At 33.9% G+C, this 25,652-nt stretch overlaps 4 protein-coding genes across 14 annotated transcripts; 1 reads left to right on the top strand and 3 right to left on the bottom strand.

Moving 5' to 3' along the window:
* Positions 1–802: 802 nt before the first annotated feature.
* On the bottom strand, positions 803–7,763 carry LOC123211445 (transaldolase). The gene is made up of 13 exons (XM_044630174.1): positions 7,607–7,763; positions 7,424–7,529; positions 7,264–7,342; positions 7,023–7,098; positions 6,840–6,923; positions 6,644–6,748; positions 5,964–6,044; positions 5,775–5,839; positions 4,012–4,081; positions 3,860–3,937; positions 2,258–2,355; positions 2,015–2,150; positions 803–1,295 (listed from the first exon to the last, which is right to left on the bottom strand). The coding sequence occupies exons 1-13, from the start codon at positions 7,667–7,669 to the stop codon at positions 1,149–1,151; spliced, it is 1,188 nt and encodes a 395-aa protein (XP_044486109.1). The 5' UTR covers positions 7,670–7,763; the 3' UTR covers positions 803–1,148.
* Positions 7,764–8,115: 352 nt separating this feature from the next.
* Positions 8,116–12,146, bottom strand: LOC123211446 (probable trehalose-phosphate phosphatase F). 11 transcript variants are annotated; one of them, XM_044630176.1, is made up of 14 exons: positions 11,990–12,144; positions 11,033–11,232; positions 10,672–10,770; positions 10,082–10,580; positions 9,850–9,990; positions 9,676–9,747; positions 9,465–9,590; positions 9,296–9,352; positions 9,115–9,216; positions 8,953–9,030; positions 8,807–8,876; positions 8,652–8,722; positions 8,475–8,567; positions 8,116–8,388 (listed from the first exon to the last, which is right to left on the bottom strand). In XM_044630176.1, exons 4-14 carry the CDS (start codon positions 10,370–10,372, stop codon positions 8,314–8,316), a joined length of 1,176 nt encoding a protein of 391 aa, XP_044486111.1. In that variant the 5' UTR covers positions 10,373–10,580; positions 10,672–10,770; positions 11,033–11,232; positions 11,990–12,144; the 3' UTR covers positions 8,116–8,313. The 11 variants fall into 11 exon arrangements, with proteins under 11 accessions (XP_044486111.1, XP_044486117.1, XP_044486110.1 ...); XM_044630182.1 differs by lacking the exon at positions 11,033–11,232 and having other exon boundaries at positions 10,664–10,770; positions 11,990–12,146; XM_044630175.1 differs by lacking the exon at positions 11,033–11,232 and having other exon boundaries at positions 11,990–12,146.
* A 4,520-nt stretch (positions 12,147–16,666) lies between these two features.
* LOC123210246 (probable xyloglucan galactosyltransferase GT19) lies at positions 16,667–18,291 on the top strand. Its single transcript, XM_044628495.1, has one exon. It carries the CDS (start codon positions 16,857–16,859, stop codon positions 18,159–18,161), a length of 1,305 nt encoding a protein of 434 aa, XP_044484430.1. The 5' UTR covers positions 16,667–16,856; the 3' UTR covers positions 18,162–18,291.
* Positions 18,292–18,333: 42 nt separating this feature from the next.
* LOC123210248 (3-oxoacyl-[acyl-carrier-protein] synthase 3 A, chloroplastic-like) lies at positions 18,334–24,729 on the bottom strand. Its single transcript, XM_044628496.1, has 8 exons — positions 24,388–24,729; positions 22,310–22,458; positions 21,737–21,873; positions 20,582–20,687; positions 20,374–20,492; positions 19,694–19,758; positions 19,387–19,609; positions 18,334–18,741 (listed from the first exon to the last, which is right to left on the bottom strand). The coding sequence occupies exons 1-8, from the start codon at positions 24,558–24,560 to the stop codon at positions 18,520–18,522; spliced, it is 1,194 nt and encodes a 397-aa protein (XP_044484431.1). The 5' UTR covers positions 24,561–24,729; the 3' UTR covers positions 18,334–18,519.
* Positions 24,730–25,652: the final 923 nt, after the last annotated feature.

The raw sequence follows: 25,652 nt of genomic DNA, 5'->3' as shown, positions 1-25,652 counted from the left end.
AAAATTTAAGATTAGAGAATACTTTGGTGGGAAATAGTCCTTTGCCCTAAATTAAATTGAGTGGATCACCGATTTTCTCAAGGATAACTTTTTAAATCATGCTTGGTCCAAATAGACATGCCATTGTCTATTATTATGTCTTTATCTTCTTTAATCAATGAAATGGATAAACAGTGAGACGATGAGATTCAGAACTCTCTGGAACCTAATACACCTGGGATCAAATGTATAATCTCTCTTCTATGAGTTATACGTTGATGATTACCTTTATAATTATAATTACGTGAAGGTTTGTATTTGGTGAGCTTACGGATAACCATAAGTTGGAAGTGGATTTTGGTAATACGGCACCAATTCACCTCAAATTTAAAGATTACAACAAAATGGGTCAAGATTAATGTCTTGATCTTTTTTTTTAATATTTTAATCTTTGTCTAAGAAAAACCCTTTTTTCTCTCCATCCCATTCTCAACTGAAGGATAACAAAGAAATTTTACTCCTTTCGTATCAAAAAAATTTTGTCTTCTTTTTCTCTATTTAAAAAAAAAAAAATCCCTTATAAATTCTCTTCTCAAGCCCTCTATTTTGGATAATTTGATATATAAGAATTTAATTATCAATATTCTTATCCCTGTTTTTATTAAGATCCCTTTTTATTCAAAAGGAACTGGTCAAAAATCCAATTTGGCAAACTGAATTATCAAATCTATTTAAAATATGCTTTCCTACTGTTCAAACTATTTCATTAACAATATTTTAATAAATGAAAAAACAGTTAACCTTCAGATATACTACGGAAAAGTAAAGTGTCAATTCACTACGTGTTTATAGTTTTTATTTTTTTTTTAATTTCAAATATGAAATCGAAGGTTTTTAAATTATAAAAACCCAAATGATTTCGTGTCCAAGAAATGTAATGAAACTAGAAATGACCTCACACACTCACAAAAGTTTGGAATGAAACAGTAGTGAATTATTGGAAGTGATGAGGTGGAAAGGTCTCACCAAATTTCAAAAGTAATGGCAGAGAATTCAGGGGATTGGGTTTGAATGACACGAAAACACAAATACTATGAATGATTAAGACAGGATGCGTAATCAGTCCAAACTCTTTTCCTTCAGTCGAAGCACATTCCTCTGAACGCTTTTCACACATTTGGTGGTGGCCAAATCTTTCCGAATAACTCTTCTACTCGTTTTGCTTGATTTACATACCCATCTAGTCCACCTCCCAGAAGCTCCACAGCAGCAGGTCCCATAGCTGATGCCAGGCTCAATTGATCCCACTTGGTCAGCTGATCATCAATAACGCATCAATTAATTAGCCGAAATTCTAATAACCAATCAATCAAATATACCAAAGCATAACAATTAATATAATTTTTCTCACCATTCCTATCATCTAACAAGTTAACACACTTCCTTAAACAAGCACAATTCCTACTTTTAATTCGCGTTTACCACTATTCATAAGTTCTCTCTCTCTCTTAGGTTAAAAAACACATTTTAGATGCTAGAACAAGGAATAAGGATCCCTTCACAAGGAAAATTAACAACCTCAAGACATCCCCACACTTTTCAACCGCTACCTAGGAAATGCCTAACGAGTGAATTTTGAAGCTTTAGCCGTGACCACAAAAGGAATTTCAAAAACCTTGGTCAAAAAATAGTCTGCTGGAACTTGGAAGTAGAACACTACAACTAAAGCAATTCTGAAAACCTTGATGGAAAAATAGTCTATTGGAACTTGGAAGTAGAAGACTATAACATATTGGTCTGATATTTAAGCAAAAGAAAAGAAAAAGAGGTAAATCAATGAAGACTTGGATATCGTTGTTTAGATTGCCTTCCAACTAATGCGCATGAGGAAAACCAGTGATAAACACTGTTGGAACAGGTTTTAGATTCTTTATGTAGCAATATAAGAAAATGACACTCCTATTTGTAAGTTCAATTGCAAAATTACTAAAGCTTTAGGGAAAATATAAAATGCAAATTTGAGTAGAATGCGAACCTCTTCTTCACTAAAATTGTAATTGGCAGCGGACTCTGGGGTTAGCCTCCTAACAAAATTATATTTCTCACTAGGAGAAGTGACAGATTCTTTGAGAGATTGCAGTACTTTTAATGGAGCAATGATATAGTCAACCCTGAACAGAAGAAGTAAGACACAACATGAACAGAAAAGATCATTCCTGAAGTCAACATTACCAAAAAGATCCAGTTAAATAGGATCAAAGGTGATTTATGACATTACCCCAGAAGACTGAATAAATCTTGCTTGTTTCGAACTGCTGCTGCCATCAACTTAGATTTATGTCCATATTTGTGTATATAATTAAATGCCTTTGTCACCTGCAATGAAGGATAATATAAACCAACTAGCAACCTGGACAATTCAATACGATAAGACAAGCAAATATTGCAAATTTCAGTCCTATGATGAGATGCCCATTCATAAATATATAATTTATAAGGTTACAGGATTGTAACTGGTGAAATATATCTCTACTTTTATGTCATGAAACCGTAGCTGATGAAATACAAAGATATCTAAGCACAATATATATTCCACAAATTTGTGATTGGAGGGGAAAGCTTCCCTATTTTATGTAAGGCCAAAAGACATTCCCACCCAAGTTTTAGTGCATGTCCAAACACCCACCCATGGAGTTTAAAAAGCCCACCCATCATCCAACTTCCTTTAAATTTTTTAGTTAGTTATAAGGGTAAAACCATCATTTTACCATTAATATTAAAATTAATAAAACTACATCTTATTTCCTCCTTAGTTTAAAAACTAATAATTTTTCTCTACCCAAAAGTTTGAAAACTTGCAATTTTCCCAAATCCAGTGATCACTTCAGGAAGGTCGTCGGGCAACCTTCCCACCACCTTCCTTCCTGATGGTTTCCTAACGTGGAAACCACCGAAATGGTTGGCGAGATCGCACCGATCTGTGCAACCTCGCTAGCCATTTCGGTCGGCTTTTCAGTGGTTTCAACACTGGGAAACCATCGGGGAGGAAAGTGGTGGGAAGGCCAGCCGACGAACTTCCCGGAGTGATCGTAGGATTTGGAAAAATCAATCCCTAGGGATAAAATTACAACTTTTTAAACTTTTGGAATAGAAAAAACTATTAGTTTTTAAAACTAAAGAGAAAAATGAAATGTAATTTTATTAATTTTAATATTAATGGTGAAATAACAGTTTTACCCTTATGGCTAACTAAAAAATTTAATAGAAGTTGGATGATGGATGGGTATTTGGGTTTTTAAAACCTTGTGGGTGGGTGTTTGAAAACGCACTAAGCTTGGGTGGGAATAAGTCCTTTGGTCTTTATATAATCATTTTCCCTTCCACTGCTAAAATTTGCAAGACTGAGCTAAAAAGATAGATCTAAGGTAATCAACCACTTAAGAGCTACGGTATCAGCAAAAAAAATTTGAGGAAAATCAACCTAAAATGTAAGATTTACATGATACCCAGGAATTATTGCACCTTATCAGCAAAACGGAAAGTACATTGCTCAACATATAGAGAAAAGCACATAGATAATTGGCTTTAACAAAAATTATTTCGCATCGCTTGTAGAAAACCTTGAACAAATGAAAACAAACATAAAGTAAACAAGATTTTCTATAGTAGAAAAAAAAGGGGAAAAGAAGAGGATAAAGCATTTGATCCCAAAATACCATGGAAATCAGATTTTTAAATTATCTTAGGAACAAGTTTAAATTCACTTATTTATCAACTAAATGATTATTCTTTCAGCAAACATATTGTGCCACTTAAATAAAAGCCTTCTTGAACATTAATAGGAATTACAAAATCAACTAATAGATATTATTCAACTAACCAATGCTAACCCCGGATCCTCCCCCCTATTAAGAGCAGCTTCTAACTCAGGGTCACCTGAATGATTGCGTGCCCAATCCTGAAAGAAAACAAATGAAATTCAAATGGTCAACATTGAACATATTTGTTATTACTCCAAAGGAATATGCTTACCCTAAGGCGCCCAACAAAAATCTGAATAACAGAGGCACCAGCTTGTGCAGCAGCTGCAGCTTGAGCAAAGCTGAAGACATGACCAACCCAATAGTTAAAAAAAATGTTGATTTAGATAAGAAATAAGACCAAAGTATAATGAAAATGTAGAAGAAAAAATTAAAGCACAAGTATAAAAGCCACAGGGATATGGAGAGCATGTATCAGAATAAGGACAAGCATAATGGCAAAGCTACATAACACAAACGGGAGGGTTTAATTTCTTTTTCAGAACAGATTCATATGTTAGTTTCTATCGGTCTGTTTCATTCAAAGACACAGCTTTGCATTACAATCAAATGTTCTGTGAACTAGAACATACCAAAAATGATTTTACAATTTGCACAGACTATTCAAGTAACTGACATAGATGTTATTTATGTGAGACATCTGCAACATAAATAAATGCTACATTACACAGAAGGATACTATGTACTTAGGGTCCATTTGATTGTCGGCATGATTTTGATTAATTTTATTTGAATTGTCAACTTAACATTTAAAATAATAAAATATCACTGGATTATAATTGAAATTAACTATTAAGTATAAGTCTGCCTGTTTATTTGAGTTGAAATTTTTTCATATGAATCTTTATTATTTTAATTTTATAGTTGTAGCTAGATTAAGTAACAGACTTATGTTACAGCTTTTATAGATAATGCAAAATTTTAAGAGTTTTTTAAGAATATATGGATAATAAATGATCATTTATGCACCCAATTCTCTATTTTTATTTTCTGGTCCTAGAAAAATGTGAAATACTTGTTCATTTATGTTTTTCTTTTTATTCGCATGCAACAAATAAAACTAATCAAATATTTTTGTTGAAAAGAAAAAAATGTCCTTTATAAACATTTTCACTCTCCCAAACAAAACTTACATGTAACTTAAATCTTAATTACTCTCTCACACATGATTTTTTTTTCATTTGACTACACCATACTCTATTTCATCTCTTTATGTGGATCAAAATAAGATTCATTTTGACTGTGTTTTGTATCCAAATATGATCTCAAGTTATGTTGTTATATATCTTATGATATCATTGTCAAAAAAAGGTGTCAAATGAGTGTTCATTTGCACGTTTTCATAGTACTCTTTTCAGAACATGTCAAACATGAAAATGGGATTACATGAGCAAGATGTAGACAATTATTCAGTCAAGTATTTCCCATAGTCTCTGAGGTATGATATAAGGGAACAAACTAAATTCATTCGTAGGACTCCAGGATCCATGTCCTTGATGGGGTATGAGAGAGGCCCAAGGAACTACCAAGCTTTTCCTTATATTTGGCATATATTGCAAAATGACAAGCAAGATATTTTGGAAGCCCTTATGACTGAATTATAAAAGCTTCTGCCCATGCTAGAATTAATGATCTATAATGGCATTCCACAAAAGGCTCAACTTAGAAATTGGAAGTGCAATTTCTTTTAATTGTGTAGCGGACTTTTTCTTTAGAAAAATACATTAGTTTGTGAATCTTGTTGAATAAGACCACAGATATTTCAGTTTTGATGTGTTTAAGATTAATTGTTATAAGTCATATCTAACTCTTTAAGGGCAGGGCAAGACATGCTGGAATAATTTTGTTAACTTGAAATGACCTTTCAACAATTAAATCATGCAGAAAGGTTGCAAGTCAGCATGGTAGAGAATAAGAACAGATGAAATCAGATGATACTCTGAACTGATTTTCAACATAAAGTTTTAAATGTACCAGTAAACAAAGGTCAAATGGGTCTGTATGCCCTCAGATTCCAGCAATCTTGAGGCCTCTATCCCCTGGCCAAGAGGCTCAATTAGTGACAAGCCAAAAAGAGATGAAAACAAAAATTGGCTTCCAAAATGGAATCACTTAAAAAGGATTAAGGTCTCCAACATTAATCAATTCCACTAAGATACTTACTTGCCAAGTTGCAGGAATTTTAAACAACAAACGCTCAGGAGGAGTATCAATTTCATTGTACAACTTCAGTAGGTCATGAACCTGCATATTTGATAAGCTACGGGCATCAAATCACATGACAAGACAATGCCAAGCCTTGGAAGTCAAACTGCAATTGGTGTAGGTTAATGAACCAAATACATAACTTATGATACAAAGTACATGAACTGAAGAAGATCAAATTAAGGTATAATGAAACCAAAAGGGAGAAGAAGCAAGAAGCCTCTCTCCCTCTCACCCCACTCTCCACCCCTCTCCAAAACATATAATCTATAAATCTTAATAAGAAAAAACAACCTCAAGAATCAAAAACATTTTCATAGGAGATGAAAATGTCAATAACCTACTATAAGAACAATATTAATAAAATATAAACACAAAAATTGGGCAATAAAACATTACATAAGCAAGATGAAAAATAATAATTATCCTCAATAGATGGACGGTTACAACTATTGCAAATATAATCCTACTATAAACTGATCCCTGATTGAGACATAAGCAACAACAAAAATATTATTTGTAGGTCCTCAGACATCAACAACTATTACAGATTTAATCCCAAAATAAAACTCGATCAAATGTTTCATTATTGCTTTAGTAGAAGAGTAAAACTATGAAGCCGAAAGGCAATCAAATACCTTCCTAATAATTCCATGAGTGTCATAAGCAAGTCGTGCATCAACCTCTGTCGAAACCCGACCGGGAACCATTTTTGCCAAATCACCACCAACATTTACCAAAGCCTACACATCCATCACCGAGTGTGAACCTTATCAATAGTCCAAACAAAAAACCACATGCATTTCCTAACAAGTAAGATATAGCAAAACCAACCTTGTTGAAGAAACAGGACATCCTCAACTCAGCGTTTTCAAGCTTACAACAACTAGAATCCGCCAAGGCCATGTCCACAGCATTCTATTCAGAAAATAAAATTCAATTTAAAGAAGGACTTTGAATATGACTACCTGTCAAGACCAAATTGCAATAGCTAAATATATATACAGAGATGCTTACTCTAAATATGGTATCAGGAAGGCCACAAATTCCCAAAAGGAGGGATGAGCTAACAGTGGCAGCAGTTGGAGGGAACCTAGATAACAAATTATAAGAAATCAATTACCAGCAACACGATTAAAAGATAAATAAAACTTACCGAAAAAAAAAATTATGTTGATTTAAAAAAAAAAACAAAATCAAAAGCAAAGATGGAGATAATATAAGGAATTTTAATGAGAACCAAAGAGAAATTGAACACCTCTCGAAATCATCGAAAATGACAGTGTCAGGGACGATTTCGCTAAAGCTAGACACATCATCCAACTCCGTACTCGATCCTTTAAAACAAAAGAAAAAGAATTGAAATACAAACAAGTTGATATAAAAGAGGGAGAGATAAAGGAAGAGAGAAAATTGACCAGCATCAAGCGAAGAAGAAGAAGAAGCGCGAATAAGAGGAAAAGATGTTCTCAAGTTGAAGTACACAGTAGAAGACGCGGTTGAAAATAGCCTCGCATTTCCTCCCTGCAATAAATTGAATTGGTTTAAACAAGTTCAATAAAATTAATAATTACATAATAAACTGACATTTAAATTAACACCTGGAGAGAGGAGGAAGAAGAAGAGAGAGCTGAAGAGGGCGGAGATCGCAAGGAAACTGACATTTCGTTTGAGTGATTAAAGTAAGAATGCACGAAAATTTTTATTCCAGATAAGCCGTCTCAGATATTTGCAAATGTCACTTCGTGAGCCAAATACAACATTTACTTAATTACTTACAATTCACCACTCAATATTTTACCGTCTTCTCGTAGTCTTCTCGTTATTAAAATTTAATAAAATGTATATTAAAATATTACATTGTTTTTATCAGTATTTTTTATCATTATTTAACATATCTTCCACTTAAACGTCGCCGTTGGACTCTGAACATGCAATGGCGATAACATCTAAAAACACATCACCGTCCCCTCGTACACTTCGTCTGCCATTTCATTTTACCTAACCCAACCCAGGCATGAAAAAATACACAATTTTTAATTTATTTAGAGGGTGGAAAATATTAAAATAATTAAATAATAATGAGAAGACAAATTAAACAACAGCAATAACAATGATAGTAATTACTTCATAAGCCAATTAAAATCATCAAATAATTGAATGGGCTTTGGCTTTGATTCGAATAAATTAGCCGCTCCAACTCAAACGTGGTTGAATTATTAAGAAATAAAATATATATATATATATATATATATATATATATATAAACTAATTGTTAAGGTTGCACTTGCGCCGCTCTTCTATCAATTCATTGAAACAGCTTCTGTTTTACCTCTTCACCCACCTTCTTCCATCTCACCAAGCGCGACAGAAATTCCTGGACCTGCATATTAACAAGGCTTTCTAAGGACTCATTTATAACAACAAATTAAGTAAGGTAAAGCATGGGGGGAGGGGCAAAATTTGCACCTCTGAAGTGTTCCTCAGTGAGTAAAACGCATTGCTTTCTTTGGAGACTGAAGATACCAGGATCCCATAACCTTGATTCCTCTTTCTTAACACCTAATTAAATTAAAACAAAATTTCATGTTTATGTTAATCAATCTTTTAATCACTACCCAATTGTTGAAACTCCATTGGTAATACCTTAAATGCATCTTCATCTGTCCTATCATCTCCAATATAGATGGGGAGCACATCATCACTATCACTTAGTCCTGCACCAACATGAAATAACAGTTGACACAACAAGTTTTAATGACCAGAATTCTGCAAAGTCTAAAAGGAGATGATGTATGTACCAAGAGATTCAAGTAGAAATTCAACCGCTTTTCCCTTGTTCCAGTCAATCACAGGACGGACCTCTAAAACCTGAAATAAAATGATGAAAATATAAATTTGAATAATAAAAACAGTAGGCTCAAAGAAATCCAAATGGAATATTCACCTTCCGCCCATGGGTTAATCTCAAACGAGGGTAGTCTTTAAGAATGTCATGGACACACTGCGCGATTGTAGGCCAATTCTGAAGTCAAACAAGCAGAAAACATCTCAACTTATTTATTTGGTGATATGCTAATTCTTCTTCAGAAAACATAGTAATTTTTACCTTCTCATCTACATTACGGTAATGTATAGAAGCACAAAACTTATGGTTCTCAACTTTTGCGCCTTGGATTTTTTTAGTGTTCTCAACGAGGGTTCTAAAAACCTGCACAAACATACAGTAATACAAAATATTTTTCAGGGTATCAAAAAATATCTAATATTGAACAGAAAAAATTGTGTACCTCATTGATCATAGGTATGAATTCTCTAGCAGGTTGGAACAGATTCACTTCCTTACCCTATCACACATGGATCAACAGGTGAAATTAACTTTCAAGAAAATGAAATCGAGAGAAATCCATTCTGGAGCTAATAAAAAGGTAGTTGCAATGGTAACATGGTGTGGCCTACCAGTTGGTCAGTTGATTTAATACAGTTTGGCTGGTCATCAGAGAAAGTGTTATTCATAGGGCCCATAATGTCCATCCCGTGACTACCAGCATAGTAGAGTTCACTAAGTCCTACCAACTCATAAACCTGATAAAATGGCATTTCATCAAATCCTATATAAAAGTAATCATATGACTATCACAGATTAAGCCAAATGAAAAGAAATTTCTACCTTGTCCCGGCTTCTTCCGCTAATAATTGCTGTTGGGAAATACTTTGCTATATTTCTTACAGAAGAGCGCATCTACCAAACAGTGTCTAACTTCAGTAGAAACTCAAGCTGGAAAACGATTGCTTTTTAAGAAAAATGTTGTACATACAGCAGATTAAGTGCATATGTTCTTACACAATCGGACATAATTGCACGATCTGGGTCATCGACTATTGGCGAAAGAGTCCCATCGTAATCTAAAAACATTGCAATTTTTTTGCTCTTTGAAAAATTTGTGATCTGCTCAAAATAGTTAAGCGCCGATGGATACTTAAGCTGCAAAATTAAAATATAGTGTGATGGATTAATATTATTAGTATTATTATTATTATTATTATTATTATCAACACCAATGATATTTGTTTACCATCCAGGAACGGTAAGCAGTCTCAGAATCTTCCGATGAAACCTCAGAAATGAAATCCTTAAGTAGCTTCTTCCGAGGAGGTGATGAAGATTTCATGGCATCGAGCCAGCCATTGGATCTAACATCTTCGAGCTTTCCAGGCTTTTTCCTAGGAATTGCGGCATACTTGCCGGAATATGACGGTGCTGCCGAGGGATAAGGCAACAAACTAGAATGTATCCCCAGTGACGACTTGTTTAACGGTGCAGGATCGGTGAGAACAGGAGATGCAAGATTTGACTTCCGCTCCATATTATCCTGATTACTTGCGAGTTACTCAAAATCTATTAACTAAATGTTTAATATTAACTGCAACTTGGTCAAGCAGAGATTTGGCCCTAAATTTAATTTGATTTGATTATTTTTCACCCAACTCGTTTGTCTATGAAAAACCACCTCTTCAACGTTTTCTTGTTACCGCTGGTCGGTGAGCAGTCCATCAAGTGCAGGCTTCCTGAAACTAAAGATAAAACAGTGCAAGAATTTTTAATCTCATAAGGGTTTCCAAAAAAAAAAAAACAGAACCTATTCATTTATATATACCTCCATACCTTTTCATCTCCAAAGCTACACCACATTTATAGCAAGTGACAGAACATATTTCTGAGGGAATTCTTGATCCAACCGATTGAAATTCACCTAACTTCAGTCTGAATTATACAATATATGTTAAAGTAAGATTCCAGTAATAATTTATTCATACAAGTCAATTAAGATCAGCACAGCAGTACAACTAAATGAAACTAAGCAACAAGTACACAATGCAAGTCTTTTGTAATCATGAGATTATGTTTACCAAAAACTTGAGGACTAATAGCAGAACTTGGCAACCATGGCAAATTGAAAAGAAAGATCCAATCAACAATGCACACATAAGCTTACTTTTATTTATATATATAAAAAAAAACTTACACCATATGAAAAGAAATGTAGCCCACGAAATTTGAGATCAAAGAAGAAAATTATAAATATAAAAGTCCATCGCCATTTATCTTTCTACCATCAGAGTCAGATCACCAGTTTCCCAATATCTATAGATTTTGTAGATGCGTTATGTGTGAACCTTAGATTTAAGAAGACTGTAAATTTCATTCTGTAGATCAACCGCATAGCTTTCAAAGTTCCATGAATAAAAAACAAAGAAAAGATAAAACAAATAAGAATTATTTAAGTAAAACTTAAAAAATACTTTCTGAAAACTATATATATAAATTGCACAATCAATCATCAGCGACTGGAATGCCAAGTCAAATATCGATGAAGGTTCTGGGGATGATGAGAAGCCAAAATTATTGAGGAAAACAACATCTTTTTCAAAAGAAAGGTCATAAGCATTTGTTTTTCAAAGAAAAGATTAGGAAACCTTTTCGATATTTCAACATCTTTGCCTAGTTCACGGCAACCGACAAAACAGAGACTTTTTTAAAAAAGGAGAAAATGAACAACAATTGCGCCATCAAAATCATATCTTTTTTAATATTCATATTGGATCCTCCACGGTTAAAAAAATAATCAATAAATCAATTTCCCAAAAACTATAGGAGACAAATGTAACTATTGCTGAATCGGACCCACAACCAAAAACAAATGTGAAACCCATTATTTAGAAAAATATTAATCATTTTTTGCCATTTCATAGCGTAAAAACCAAAATTTTTTTGTCCTTAATCCTTCCCAAAACATGGCCACTTTTTTGCATGCCGCAACATTAAAACGTAAAAGCTGAATAAATGGATGTTCCGAAACCGAAGAATCAAAGATCTCAGGGAAGAAATTAACATACAAAAAAGTAAATAAGGATTGTAAAAGAATTGCAGGTGATAAAGAGAGGAGAATTCAGATTCAGCTATAGGAAATATGAAAACGTACCGGCAGATTCAGAAATGAGAACAATGCAAAAGGCTTCTTTTTCTCACCAACCAAAAACACAAAGTGTTGAAACCAAAGAGACCAATTAATAAAAAATAGGGGTAGTGAGGTATATGAAAGAGAAAGGATGATCCGAGAAACCCTAAAAACGGAAAGAAAAGAAAAAGAAGGAAGAAAATGAATGTGAAAATATTTGGCATTTATAGAGTTTGATGCTCTTTCCCTCAAATCCAACTTGGTTGTTCAATAACAAAAACTTCACCAAATTTCCACCAAATCTCTATTTTCTCTTTTTTATTAGTTTCATTATGAAAATAATTACTTTACTATATATGGGGGCTAACGGGTTTCACTTCAATAGCTGTATTTCAGCCGACACGTGTGGGTGAAACATGAAAATGTTAAACCATTACACGTGTGGACGTATGGAGATGACGTGCCACCTCAGATATCCACACTTCACTGACGCCCTCTCAATTAGCAGCGGTCGGTGACGGAAAATTTACCATCAACAATTCACGTGTTGAGAGATAAAAAGACTTGAGGTGTCACGTGCAAAATTTTACAAAGCAAATGTAGTGAAAATGGCTTTGGTTTCTACGGCGCAAGTTGCAGCGCAAGTAATGTCAAGAGGGATGTGACGTGGGCTGCGATCTGAGCTGGCAAAGGCAGTTTGGGAATTTTAACTTTGCAAGAAAACGTTCAAATTTCAACTGTAATTGAAAAGTAAGGTTGTTGAGCATGTGTGGCATGCATATGACCTTAATATATTTAATGACTAAAAATAGTGCTGATGTTTTGTCTACATTAACCAAATTAGACGTCTGATTGGCCATCAAAACTTCCAACGTACGACATTTGACTTGGACAAGCCTCTTCCCATTACTTAATTTATTTTTGCAACATCTTATTATTGCTGCATTTAAGAAATTACTTGTTTTAGCCATGAACTTGCGCGAATTTTTATATTTACAAGATTGTGACAAGTTCTAATAGAAATAATAATATATATGAATATGTAAATAATGAATTTAAAATATGAATACGTAAAACTTTATTAGGTAAGGAGTAAGTGTGATAGTGAAATAGTGGGTGAGGTTAAGGATTGGGAATTTCGCACGTGTGAAGTAGATTAGGGTTAATTCGTTTTTTTAGTTAATTATTTATTTAATATAAAATTGGTGATATAAATAAAGAAAAAAACACCACTTACTTGTAAATTTATTAAACTATGTTGTTAATTAGTAGACAATACAAACACAAAGAAGAAACAAGAAATATTTGAACATGAATAATAAAACCAGAGACATAAATAGATAGAAAAGGAAACTACAGGGAAGAAAGGCAAGAGTGGTTGATGAAGCCACCTTGGATACACGAGGTAATACTTTGTCTACATAAAAACGACAAGTCGTACTGGAGCCTGCCATCTCCAATTATTGACGTTAAGCAGCTGACGTGGACATTACTTTTAGATGGGGACTAACTGGGTTCCAATTTATTATGGGCCCCATCTCTACACTTGTTACGAGGAAAGTTGGCGGATGAGGTGGCGCTGAAACGGGAGACTGAGTCTGTGCTGAGTAGGCAGAAAGTGGTTGGAGAAGCTGAAATTACCGCAGAAGAAACATTGCGAATCTTCTTTCTCTGTATATCCACGCGCGTGAATGAAGTTTTTATTATTTTATACTTAAAGATCATTATTTAATTTAAATAATTGTCTAATTTAATAATTAAACTTCGCCTACTTAATTATAGATTCATATTTCTATATTAACTAATTTTGAAAATTTTCTTTCATTTTCTGAGAAATTAAAAATAATATATATGCACTTTCTTGATCCAGTTTTTATTAGCTAATAATTTAATTATTGAAAAAATATTTTTATAAATATACAAGATTATAATAAAATGTGGAGACACTACTAGTGTTATTTTTCTTATTTGCTTTTTATATCAATGGTTTCATAAAAGGTGGTTTGAGCAAGCTATCCAGTGGGCATATATGCCTGATTATCATCATTAATGACATCATTTTGATAAATGCATTAAGTTTTTTAATTCTTGACTATACAGTATTTCGATTTTGTGGTCTAAAAAAGTTTATAATATATTCATAAAAAAATGTAGGAATATCAGGGGCGGTGCCGAACAATTGGGTTGGTTTGAAGCCATCAGAATTAATAGCTTTTAATTATTACTACATGATTACCTCACGCCCTAGTTCTTTGACAAATCTGGATACTAAATTTTACATATAATTTAGTGTAGGCGAATTAAAATGTGGGGTTTTCATATATAATGTAATATTTAAGAATAAGGATAAATTAAATAAATATGATTTATATTTTTACGTGCATGCATCGGTGAAGCTAATGAAATTATAAACTGATATATTTATGCTGACCAAGGCTATAGAGTACAAAGATAATCTGCACATCAAGCGAAATTCCACAGGTTGTGTTAGGGGGTAATGACAAAGTTAATGAATTATTTAAACACATAGTTGTCGGCCACTTTGTGTGAATTGTCATATGTTCATGTGTGACAAAATATTATCATGTTTAGTATTCAATCTCAATGAAATGATTTAATTAAAGATGTCGTGAAACATGTTATGACCGGAGTTGTTTTGTGTAAGAGAAATGGTTGTCGAAAATATATTCGATAAGATTGAAACCTATATTATATATAATTAATTGGTCAATCTTTTACATTTATATATCACTTATCGCTCATTTTTATTGTATTTATTAAATATAAAATTTTATTATTAGGTTTACTGTTTGAGTCCATTTTGGATAGGCGTATTGTCACTTGTAACAAAAAATAAGTTAGATTTTTAGATCCGTCATTTGGCTCATGTTTAATATCGTGTTAAAAATATATTTAGATTTATAAATATGAAAATTAAAACTCATATTATATAAAACTAATTTGTTTATGTTAATATCTAATTTTTTATATTTATATATCACTTATTTATATTATATTGATTAGATATACGATTTTAATTTTCAACAAATTTCAATAGGGTTGAAGATGATAGATAAATAACCCTATTGGTTTCATGTGGGAGTTGAAACATTAACGCGTGGCAGAGCCACCTAGGCATTAATTTTTTATATATGATTTCAATAAAATATTGACAACCACCACATTCAGCAAGGGGTGTGTGTATATTTATTATGCCAATGTTGTCAGCTTGTCATATACGTATAAAATGAAGAATAAAATGACGAAAACTGAGCATTAATAATTTACATCCCAGAAATTCTACATAGATGCCCTCGAGGAACAGCGCCAGTAACCTAAGAAGAGATGATGAAGGCTGAAATAGCCCATATTAGCACCCACTGACACTGCTTTTCAATATGCCATGTGTAGCCTCTGTACATTATCAATGGGCTGATATATATATATATATATATATATATATATATATGCAATGTGTAATTGTAATCCCAGGTTTATTAGATCGGGAATAATTACAACAAAAGAAATCGTAACAGTAAAAGACAAGTACCAGTTGTTCAGGTGAGGTAATAAGTAGCATTTAATCTGCAGACAACGCATCATTGATGCGTTCACATGGCCATGGCATCAACATGTGTATCTTTCTTGTCTCTGTTCTTCCAAAATACAAACTAAAGCCAATGGGCGAAGCTATTCTTCGGCCTGAGGTGGCCATCGCCACCCCATGCCAAACAATAATTCCTTCTAAATCAATTTATATATCATCAAATATGGTTACATTTTTTCAATGTTTATTAATTTAATTTTTGAACTTTTTAAAGAATATGACGAAATAACTATGTCATATCCAAGATTTGATGAAATAATAATTTTTTAATCTTTAAGTTTTAAAAATCAAATTATCCATTCTTCTTAATGAATCCTATATGGTTTTCTTAAAATTAATTGTTTTGCCCTTTTTTGATATTATAAAACTAACATTAACACTTAATATAAATATTAAATTATTGATTAAAAATTTCACTTAATTTACAAAAATATTCATAACACTTATAATTATTTACCACAATATCATTATTATGATAGTAATTAAGTGAAAATGACGAATACAAGGAGAGAATTATTGTATGTGGATAGAGGTTAGGGAGGGGATGAGGATGTGTGGCATTATGCAAGGAGGAGAATGACCATCCCTGCTCCTCCCTCCCCATCACCATCTCTAACTTTCTTTAGCACATGGTGGTTTTTATAAAAATCTTTAGCACATCATTGACATTAAATTTAAGTAAATGACACTCTTTTTCCGAAGACACATTCTTGAGGGGTTAATAGTTTGAAGAAAGGTGTTACAAGATACTTTTGGGTTTCAAGCTGGAAAATCCTTAGCTAGAGCCCGAGTTCAAAATATACTTTGAACAAAACCCTTGTCCAAGCTTACCCAAGGCTCGAATTTTGGTCACTTGTTTTCGAGCTAAACATTTGAGCTTCAAACCTGCCCAATTCAAGCTTTGTCCAAGCTTAATTCTGTAGGGGTTTAGTTGGCAAGGACGCTTGTGAGAGAGGGAAACCTCTCAATGGGACCTAGTATGGGCATATTGGGCCTTAAATGGGCTTTTCTAAAAGAGCCCACAAGTAATGTGAAACTGAAGCAGTTAAAAAGGCGGTAAAAAGGGAAAAGAGTGGATTCTTTAGCACAGTGCACCGCATCATCAGGAAAACAAACAATATTTAGAAATCGCCGACACGACACGCCCCTGGAATTTAACACTATGTCTATCCTCCGTAAATTCCGCCCTCTCAAACACCACACTCCAATCCACTCGACTGCAAATCCCCTTCTTCAATTTTAAAACAAAACCCATTCTATAGTAACCAAATATTCCCACTCTCCATGTCTTCCAAATCCATCAACATCTTCTTTCTCTTCCTTTTCCTCTTATCTCTAATCAAATTAGCATCTTCTGATCGAATCCCAGACTGCTCCAACCGTTGGATCTACATTCGACGCTTACCATCGCGTTTCAATTTTGATCTCCTCTCAAACTGCTCTGCTTACCCTCTCTTTGATGATTTCTGTTCTTATTTACCCAATCACGGCCTCGGACCCAAAACCCATAACCGTTCTCTCAGCTGGTACCGCACTGACCCAATCTTACTGGAACAATTCTTTCATCGGAGAATTCTTGAATACCCTTGTTTAACTCAAGATCCCACTCTCGCTAACGCTATTTTCCTCCCTTATTACACCGCCCTTGACGCCTTGAAGTACTTGTACGGTCCCGAAGTTAACTCCAGCAACCAACACGGTCTTGAATTATACAGTTTCTTACGCCAAGATTCCCCTCATATATGGGATCGCCACGCCGGCCACGATCATTTTTTGGTTATATCAAGACCCGCCTGGGATTTTTCACAAGCTATTCCTAATGATCCTCCCATTTGGGGAACTTCTTTTCTTGAACTCCCTGAGTTTCATAATGTAACGGCTTTGATTCCTGAGGGAAGATTTTGGAGTTGGCAAGAACAAGCGGTGCCTTATCCCACCAGTTATCATCCATCAAACTCGGTCGTTTTGAGATCCTGGTTGAAACGCGTGAGAAATTCAAGAAGAAATATTTTAACGTTGTTCGCCGGAGGAGGAGGCGTCGGTGCGAATCCAAATATTAGGAGAAGTATAAGAAATGAATGTGAAGATAATAGTACTGAGATTTCTGGAAGGCATTTTAGCAAAGTTTGTGAGATTGTTGATTGTTCAAATGGGATATGCGAACACGATCCGATTAGGTATATTAAGCCAATGTTACAAGCCAATTTCTGTTTGCAGCCTCCGGGAGATACACCTACAAGGCGATCAACATTTGATGGGTTTCTTGCTGGCTGCATACCCGTTTTCTTTGAAGAACAGTCTGCCAAATCACAGTATGCCTGGCATTTGCCTCAACATATGTATAAAGAATTTTCAGTTTTTATTCCAAAGGAAGATGTTGTGTTTAAAGGGTTGAAGATTGTTGATGTGTTGATGAGTATACCAAAAGACAAGGTTAGGAGAATGAGGGAGAAAGTTATTGAATTGATGCCGAGAGTTATTTATAGAAGGCATGATAGTACTCTTCCTTTGAAGAACATCGAGGATGCTTTTGATATTGCAATTGAGGGTACTTTACAGAGGGTTAAATCTAGGCTCAAATCAATGTAGAGATTTTTCATTAGTCTTCTACTTTGTACTTTATATATATTGTTTCCCGCAAACAGGTCTGAGAAAACAGTCATTGTATTGTATCTTTTAAGTTATGACAATTAATAAATTATTATTCAATTTTGTGAAATGTATAACTATCCATATATGAAAGAAGATAATAGATGTTTTATGACTTTGAAGATAAGGAACTAGATTGAAGTAAAAAAATCCAACAAACAAAAAAATCTCATGAAGATTATGCGTTGGCAACCTCAGTTATCTGCAGAACATATCTAATGAGAAACAAGAATCGAAGAACCTGTCTGCAGGACAACTTATCTTTTGTCTTCTGTAATTTTCATATTCAAGTAACTTTTCATCCCCATCTTAGAATAACAGAGCCCCAAGTTAGACCGGCACCAAAACCTGCTGCTGCGATAGTGTGGCCTGACTTCACCTTTCCACTTCGTACAGCTTCATCCAATGCCAATGGTATTGATGCTGCACTTGTATTACCGTAATTCGCCAAATTTGATATAACTTGTTCTGGTGGGACTTCTAAACGTGTTGCAACAGCATCTATGATCCTCTGGTTCGCCTGCATTTTATCGAAATCTCTTATCAGTATTTGAGTATCTTTCATCCACAAAATCTGTTTGTAATTTAACAACAGTGATATATGTATAAAATGTTTGGATAACATCTCACATGTCGACAGATATTAAGGGTGTGTTTTGAAAGTCCATTCAACATCTTACATCTCTGCATTATTTCGCAGACCTTTCCTATGTACTAATCTGATAACTAAGCAGGTGTGACCTGCCAAGTTTTGTTTTTGAAGAAAAGAATATATTTATGATGCTGAATTAATCAAACAAGACATGCTTTGCCCATATTTTTTTACTGATTCTGACATTATATATCAGATTATAATAACTCATTAAAGTTTCATCCTTCTTCTCTGTTACTTGGAAGAACCTCTAATTCCTAATATTAATATGAAGGAGAAAGTTTAGATCCTATTTTGTCAATTTCACCATATGAATTTTGCCTAAAGCCAGAGCTTCCTTGATCTGGACCTTTTCAATGGGTTTTTTCTCTAATATGCCAAGATAATGCATGGGAACATAATAGACAGCAAAAAGGTCTCATCTGACTGACCAAACTCATACAACTCTGGGTGTAATTTGAATATAAATTAAACCAAACAAAATACATAGTGTATAGACTCCATATCTCATACCTGATGAAGCAGTAACCAATCAATGCTGGACATATTTAGACCAGCCTTTTGAAGAGAAGACTCAATTGTCTGTGGCACAACTCGGACAGCAAAGCGAAAGACTTCTTTGCCATTCATATGAATGCATGAATAAGATGAATGCTTTGGGGGGAAGCCTAAAACAGATCCATTAGATCCCAATACATCATCTGTGTCATTTCTTTGGATGCCAGCATTTAGATGTCTGCAATAATGAACATTAAAGCTCAGTTCCTCTTAGTGAGAAAAAAAAAAAAAAGTTGTTTACAGAAGAATGTTGAGCAGTTACCTTTGGCCGCCACCGTCACTATGCAAGTCAAAACTAAATAAACCATCCTCCTCAATGTCACAGGCCTGCAAAATCATTAAATTGCGATTGACAAGAAGTTTTATCAAGAAATAAAATCAGTTTCCTATTAATGATTTCTTAGGCAATACTCATATAAGGTGATCCAAACAAGACAGCAGTTAATAGCTTTATTAATTTTACTGACAGATTAAGAATTTAAAAAATAAAGCGTTGAAGAAAATATAATAAATTTCCTGCTTGACTTCCATCAGAATTTGGTTCAAACTACTAAATGTAGCAGAACGAAAATTATCTAAGCAGGGTCTAAGCAGATTCAGTCATACAGCTGACTGCCCACTTAGTTTGCCAGCAGGTAATACAACCCCAGTTTTATGACTTTGGTGATGAGTCTTGCTGTAATCCTCCAGGAATTACATTAATCTGATCCCAAATTTCTGCATGCAGGACATGGCTAAGTTGAAATGACAGTTTTTCATATGATATAGCATATTGCAGCTACTTCTGCTCCATTTACGACGCCAAAATTGAAAAAATAAAAAAACTTCCAACATTTTAAATATCTTCATCCAATAATTTTCAGTCTCCCAATAGCATAACAATCAAACAACTGAAGAACTGTTTCTGTGTCACCTGGTATAGAGGAAAGTGAAGATTATTACCTGCAACAATACAGCACCAGCAGCATCTCCAAAAAGAATGCAGGTTCCTCTATCCGTCCAATCAGTAAATCTAGAGAGAGAATCAGCCCCAACAACTAAAACATTACGAAACCCACCTCCTGTAATTTATATAGCAGAGATTTGATTGTATTAGTCTTCAGTCCATCGTTGGGGACCTCTTCTAGAGCACAGTAAACAAGTTTGTTACCCCTAATGTGACAAGAAGCTGATACAAGGCCCAATACAAATCCACTACATGCAGCTGTGATATCATAAGCCAAAGGGCTGTTTTTGCAGCCAAGTGCCTTTGGGATCTGACGGGTACAATAAAACACAGAAAAAAGAGAATACATTAATCTTAGAGTGTTTCTAATTCCAAGCCAACACACAAAGCAAATTCACAGAAAAATTTGAGCTAGACAGTAGAAATCACTGTTGTTACTTTACAGTCAACTATAAAGTTCCACAGAATTCTATATTCATTTCAGCTCAGGAGATTATTGAATAAAGCACAGCTGAAGAAAAATCAGAACCTAATGAATAGGTTATACTAACTTGCTTACAATATTCCAGATTGATTAGGCAGCATTCCATTCTACACCAACACAGGTGCAATAATAAGTGGAAGAATCACTTTTCTTCCCTTCTGTTATTACTCTAACATGTCCATAAACATTTGGCCAGTTTTCAAGACAATGGTGTCTGTGAATTCTGTATGTTATCACAAAACTGTCCTGAAGAATTTACAGTGACGAAACTCTGTTTGCATTAGTTCTATAGCTGTGGAAGTGAATTCTGAAATAGGCAGTGTCAAGTATGCTTGACAGGATGAAGTTTGATACAACCTTGACAAAGAAAGGTGAACAGGACTATTTGAAACAAATGAAGCCCTGACATTAACCCAAAAGTCAACCAACCAGGCCTATATAACCAAATAGTTGGCTCTGGTAGTCCGACCCCTGTTCCAAAAGTACATCAGATGAATTGTTTTAAGAGAACATCTTTGTCATCACATGTTTCGTATATATCAACAAATTCTTCATGACACCTCTGAACATTCTCAATTTGGAGAAAACAAAACTCACTGAGTGTAAAATGGAACTATCCTAAAGAAAAATGTTTCTGGATGCAGTGCATACATTTTAGACAATTAACTTTCATGAACTATAGAAATGGATAAAAGGGATATTTCCTCCATGATGCACCACATAGATAAGTTGAGAATTTTCCCAATTTTTTTTTTTTTTTCAAAAGTATCAGGAAAAGACAGTGACATATGATCCCAAACTCTGTAAAATGAAGCCTATGATATGTAACATGAATTCATTTACTTCTGGATATAGACCATCCCATAGACCTATACCTGAGGAGCACCACCAAAAAGATCCTCTGGAGTGGATGTGCACATCAAGACTAGGTCAACATCATCAGGATCAACCTCTGCCATCTGAAGAGCTCTGCTTGCTGCCTCAGCAGCAAGATTTGTTAAGCTTTCTTTGCCTGTAAAAGCCATGGTAAAATAATGCGCTTCAACCACTTTAGAGATTATATGCAAATGAATAGAGATATAATTTTTCTATTCTTATTTGTTTATTTATTTTTTGCCATCATTCAATTAATAAGAAGACAATAAACTAGCAGATGGTAAACTGTCGGTTATGCATTTGCAACAAAGCTACAACTATTAGATTTCTAGCACAACAATAAGATGGATTGCACTTAAAAGTCAGCAGGGATCAGATTCAGCCATATTTGAGTACTAAATAAGAAAAAGGTAATTGTACAGTTGGAAACATTTTAAATAAATCAAATTCTGACTAGCTTGGCTCAGATTTGTGAACCTGAACAGCCTAACTCAAGGCTTAAGCTCAGCCTATTATACGTATCAAAATTACCTTATACATGACACTAGCATGCGTTACAAGCTTCAACTAACCTGAGAGAACCCGTCGATTGCGTATCCCAGTTCGAGCAGAAATCCATTCATCAGATGTTTCAACTATTTTTGCAAGATCATCATTGGAAACCTGAAGACTGGGCACTGCAGAGCCACAACCAACTAACTTGCAGCCTTTACTGACAAGCCTGTTTTATGGCATGGAAGCAGGAAGGAGATGAAGAGAGGTTAGATTTTTTTTTTTTGTGTGTGTTCTTTTACAAGAAACCATATACTTTGTATTTAACTAGTAAAAGGTGAGAAGATACACGGGGTGGATCAGGTGTTTGCAAAGAGTTGGATTTTCAGTTTGTAAAGAAGTTTCATTTGCTTGAATAAAATCAGACATTGATATTATGACATGTCAAGGCCAGGCTGGACTTATCATACAGAACACACATCCCATAAGCAGGGGGCAGTTTATTGTAGTTAGCTAGGTAAAACATTGAATGAACAGAGCATGCCCCTTTTAATGGTAACAAAGTTTTGTACAAATCTAGGTGACACTAACTTATGATCACCAATATCATGGAGGAAATGTAGCCAACAGATTGGTTATTCAACAAAGGAAACAAAGCTGAAAGTGTACAAATATAGTCTATATATGGCAGCGAATGCATTTGAGATACATAGACAAAAAAGTTTCCTACTTATAGCTTTGAGAAGAATATCAAACGTGCTCTGGAACCAAAGAAAAAGGAAACCAGGCTCATGATATTAATCCATTCACAACAGAATTATAATGATTACAAGGAGAACATATTCATTTGTTCAAAAATTTTGCTAAACAGTATATTTAGACCCCCTTTCTTAAACTTCCTTTCAATGATAAAATTTCGAACTTCAATATAAAATGTTTTGAGAATATGAATCAACTCTATAGTTGCACATAATCCACATCCAAACTGCCCAAATAACTCCGAAAGGTTAAGTTCTAACATTTTGCCAATCAAATAAGCAACCATTAGCACTATCAAAACTTGAAGTAGATACTTAAAACTACATCAGAAGAACCATGGCTAATATGACATCCCTGTTTTTCTTCATTAGTGCACTACTACTTATAGATCACAAAAAAGTTACATCCATTCAATATTCTGATTGAATCAAAGTGTCTTCTAGGATCATCTTAAACAACAAAATCGGTTATATCAAGGATGTCCACTTCTTGTAATTGGGAAAATGAATTAGAAGTTGAGCTTTTAACCATTTCAAAATGGGCTTGGAACTTCACTATAAGCTTCATGAAGCATAAACCTAATTTATTTTTGCCACTTGATGTTGTAAACAATAATGTAAAAACCAGAAATCCCATCTCATGAAACTTAAATAGTTATTTGAGGGCAACATACACCACAGAAAAATGTTAGTCCAACTATTTGGGGCACTTAACTTAGTTCTCCTAAAGACTAACCATAGAACACAAAAAATAATAAACTCTAAGGCATTTAGCTACACCTAATTTTTCATTGTTTAATACGACCGAGTAGAACTAGAAACTGATAGCTCAGATTTTTTTTTTCCCACAAATAAAGACGATTCAGTGCAATAATCTTTCAAACAACTGGCATGCGTTGTGAAGACTAAGAACTTGTGCTTTAAACGCATCATTTATTTCTCAAATTCAACAGTCCATCTAATATATCTGCCATATAAAAGATCAAATCGTTGCCATTATCAAACTCTTCTGAAGAGGTATTCATAGATGGCATTAGAGCCGTCATTTGAAACCGAAAACTTAGTATACCAGATAATCAACTGCCTTATAAAGATTCATCTAGTGCATGAATCACTTATATCAGTTCATCTAATAAAGAATCACCACTTTACAAGATACAAGTGCTCTTACATAGAGCAATTCACCAATGAACTAAAAAACAATCATCATACATAAACTACATAAATTTCAAGAAAACAACTGAAATTCACATTCCATTTGACCAAGTAAAACATCGATATAAACGATGAAATCCGAAGATTAAAAGCAAATTAAAGTTTGTGAAGCCAGTGAATACCATTTTCACCAACTAAGCGTCTAACGCCAAAACAAAAAAAAAATTAATCACTCAAAAACTCACCTGGGTAGTCTAGATTCTGAAAGATAGACAGTGTTCTCAGAACCTTGAATGGTGGTGGAGCACAGTATCCTTCTAGAGAAAGAAAAGCCAGATCGATATACCCTTGTTGAACGTTGAAGCCCGCTTCTGAAACCGGGAACAGAAGGTGTAAACAACCCAGATGCATTCGCCATTTTGGACTCACCAAACCACTCAGGAGGACAACAAATTTAAAGTTAGTGTATTTAAAGAAAAAGAGTAAGAAAAACAAGATCTTTTTAATTTTAGCAGATGGTGGAGGCAAGAAAATATAAGCAGCTATGATTTATAAAAAGACTAGAGAATCAGAAGCATACAGAAAATAAAATTAAAGGCAGAGGTAAAACTTTGCTTATAAAGGAAAGAAAAAAGAAAGTCAAGAAGAAAGAATGAGGGCGATTATGACAACTCAAATTGAGGAAACTGCAAAGTTCTCTGTAAATGTGATCAAAATTGTAATTTTTTGGCTGCGTAAGCTACTCAGTCTCTCATGCAACGCATTGCTAAAATGCTTTATCTATTTCCAAGAATTTATCTTGGTCATCAACCTAAATTATTGCTTCTTCTCCGTGTTACCCCTCCACTTGTTTTTAGGCCTAAGGACTTATTTCCTCCCACTCCCCCAACCAAGTTGTTTTGATTAGAGATCACCTTCCTTCTCTGACAATAACGATGTCGCACAATATCATAAAGAATATGTGTTAAAAGAAAGATGTATTAAAAATAAAGAGATATTATTTAGAGATCGTTAGAGAAGTCTCTTCATCATCGAAAAAATTAAATCTAACAAACTGAAAACTCTAAAAAAAAAGTGTTATTTTTAAAAACTTAGATTAAAAGAAAATTTTTAATTTTTAATATTTATGAGAAAAAATAAAAATTAAATTAAATTTATTTTTAATATTAAATATAAAATAATTATTTTATTCTTAAAATTAATTGATTTAATTATTTATAAATGAATAAATAAAATTTTTAAAATTTAAGAAAACAATATAATTTAGGTGGGGAGTAAGTCCTTTGACCTTTTCTTTACTAAGGCTTGGATTAGTCTGCAATCTTTTCTTTGGGTTTCTCCAATTATCTTTTTCTTTAGTTAGTTTAGCTACTTTTTTAAGTCAGCCACCCCATTTCTAAATCATCTTAATGGTGCTCAACTTCTTACCTAATTATGCTGTATTACCTAATTATGGTGCATGATCTATTTTTTCATTCTCTTAGGGGATGTTTAATTTAGATAATGTTTT

This window comes from Mangifera indica, chromosome 3 (assembly GCF_011075055.1).
Source record: "Mangifera indica cultivar Alphonso chromosome 3, CATAS_Mindica_2.1, whole genome shotgun sequence".
Classification (NCBI taxonomy): domain Eukaryota; kingdom Viridiplantae; phylum Streptophyta; class Magnoliopsida; order Sapindales; family Anacardiaceae; genus Mangifera; species Mangifera indica.
Note: the sequence above shows the minus strand (reverse complement) of the source record. Positions and strands in the feature narration are given on the sequence as shown.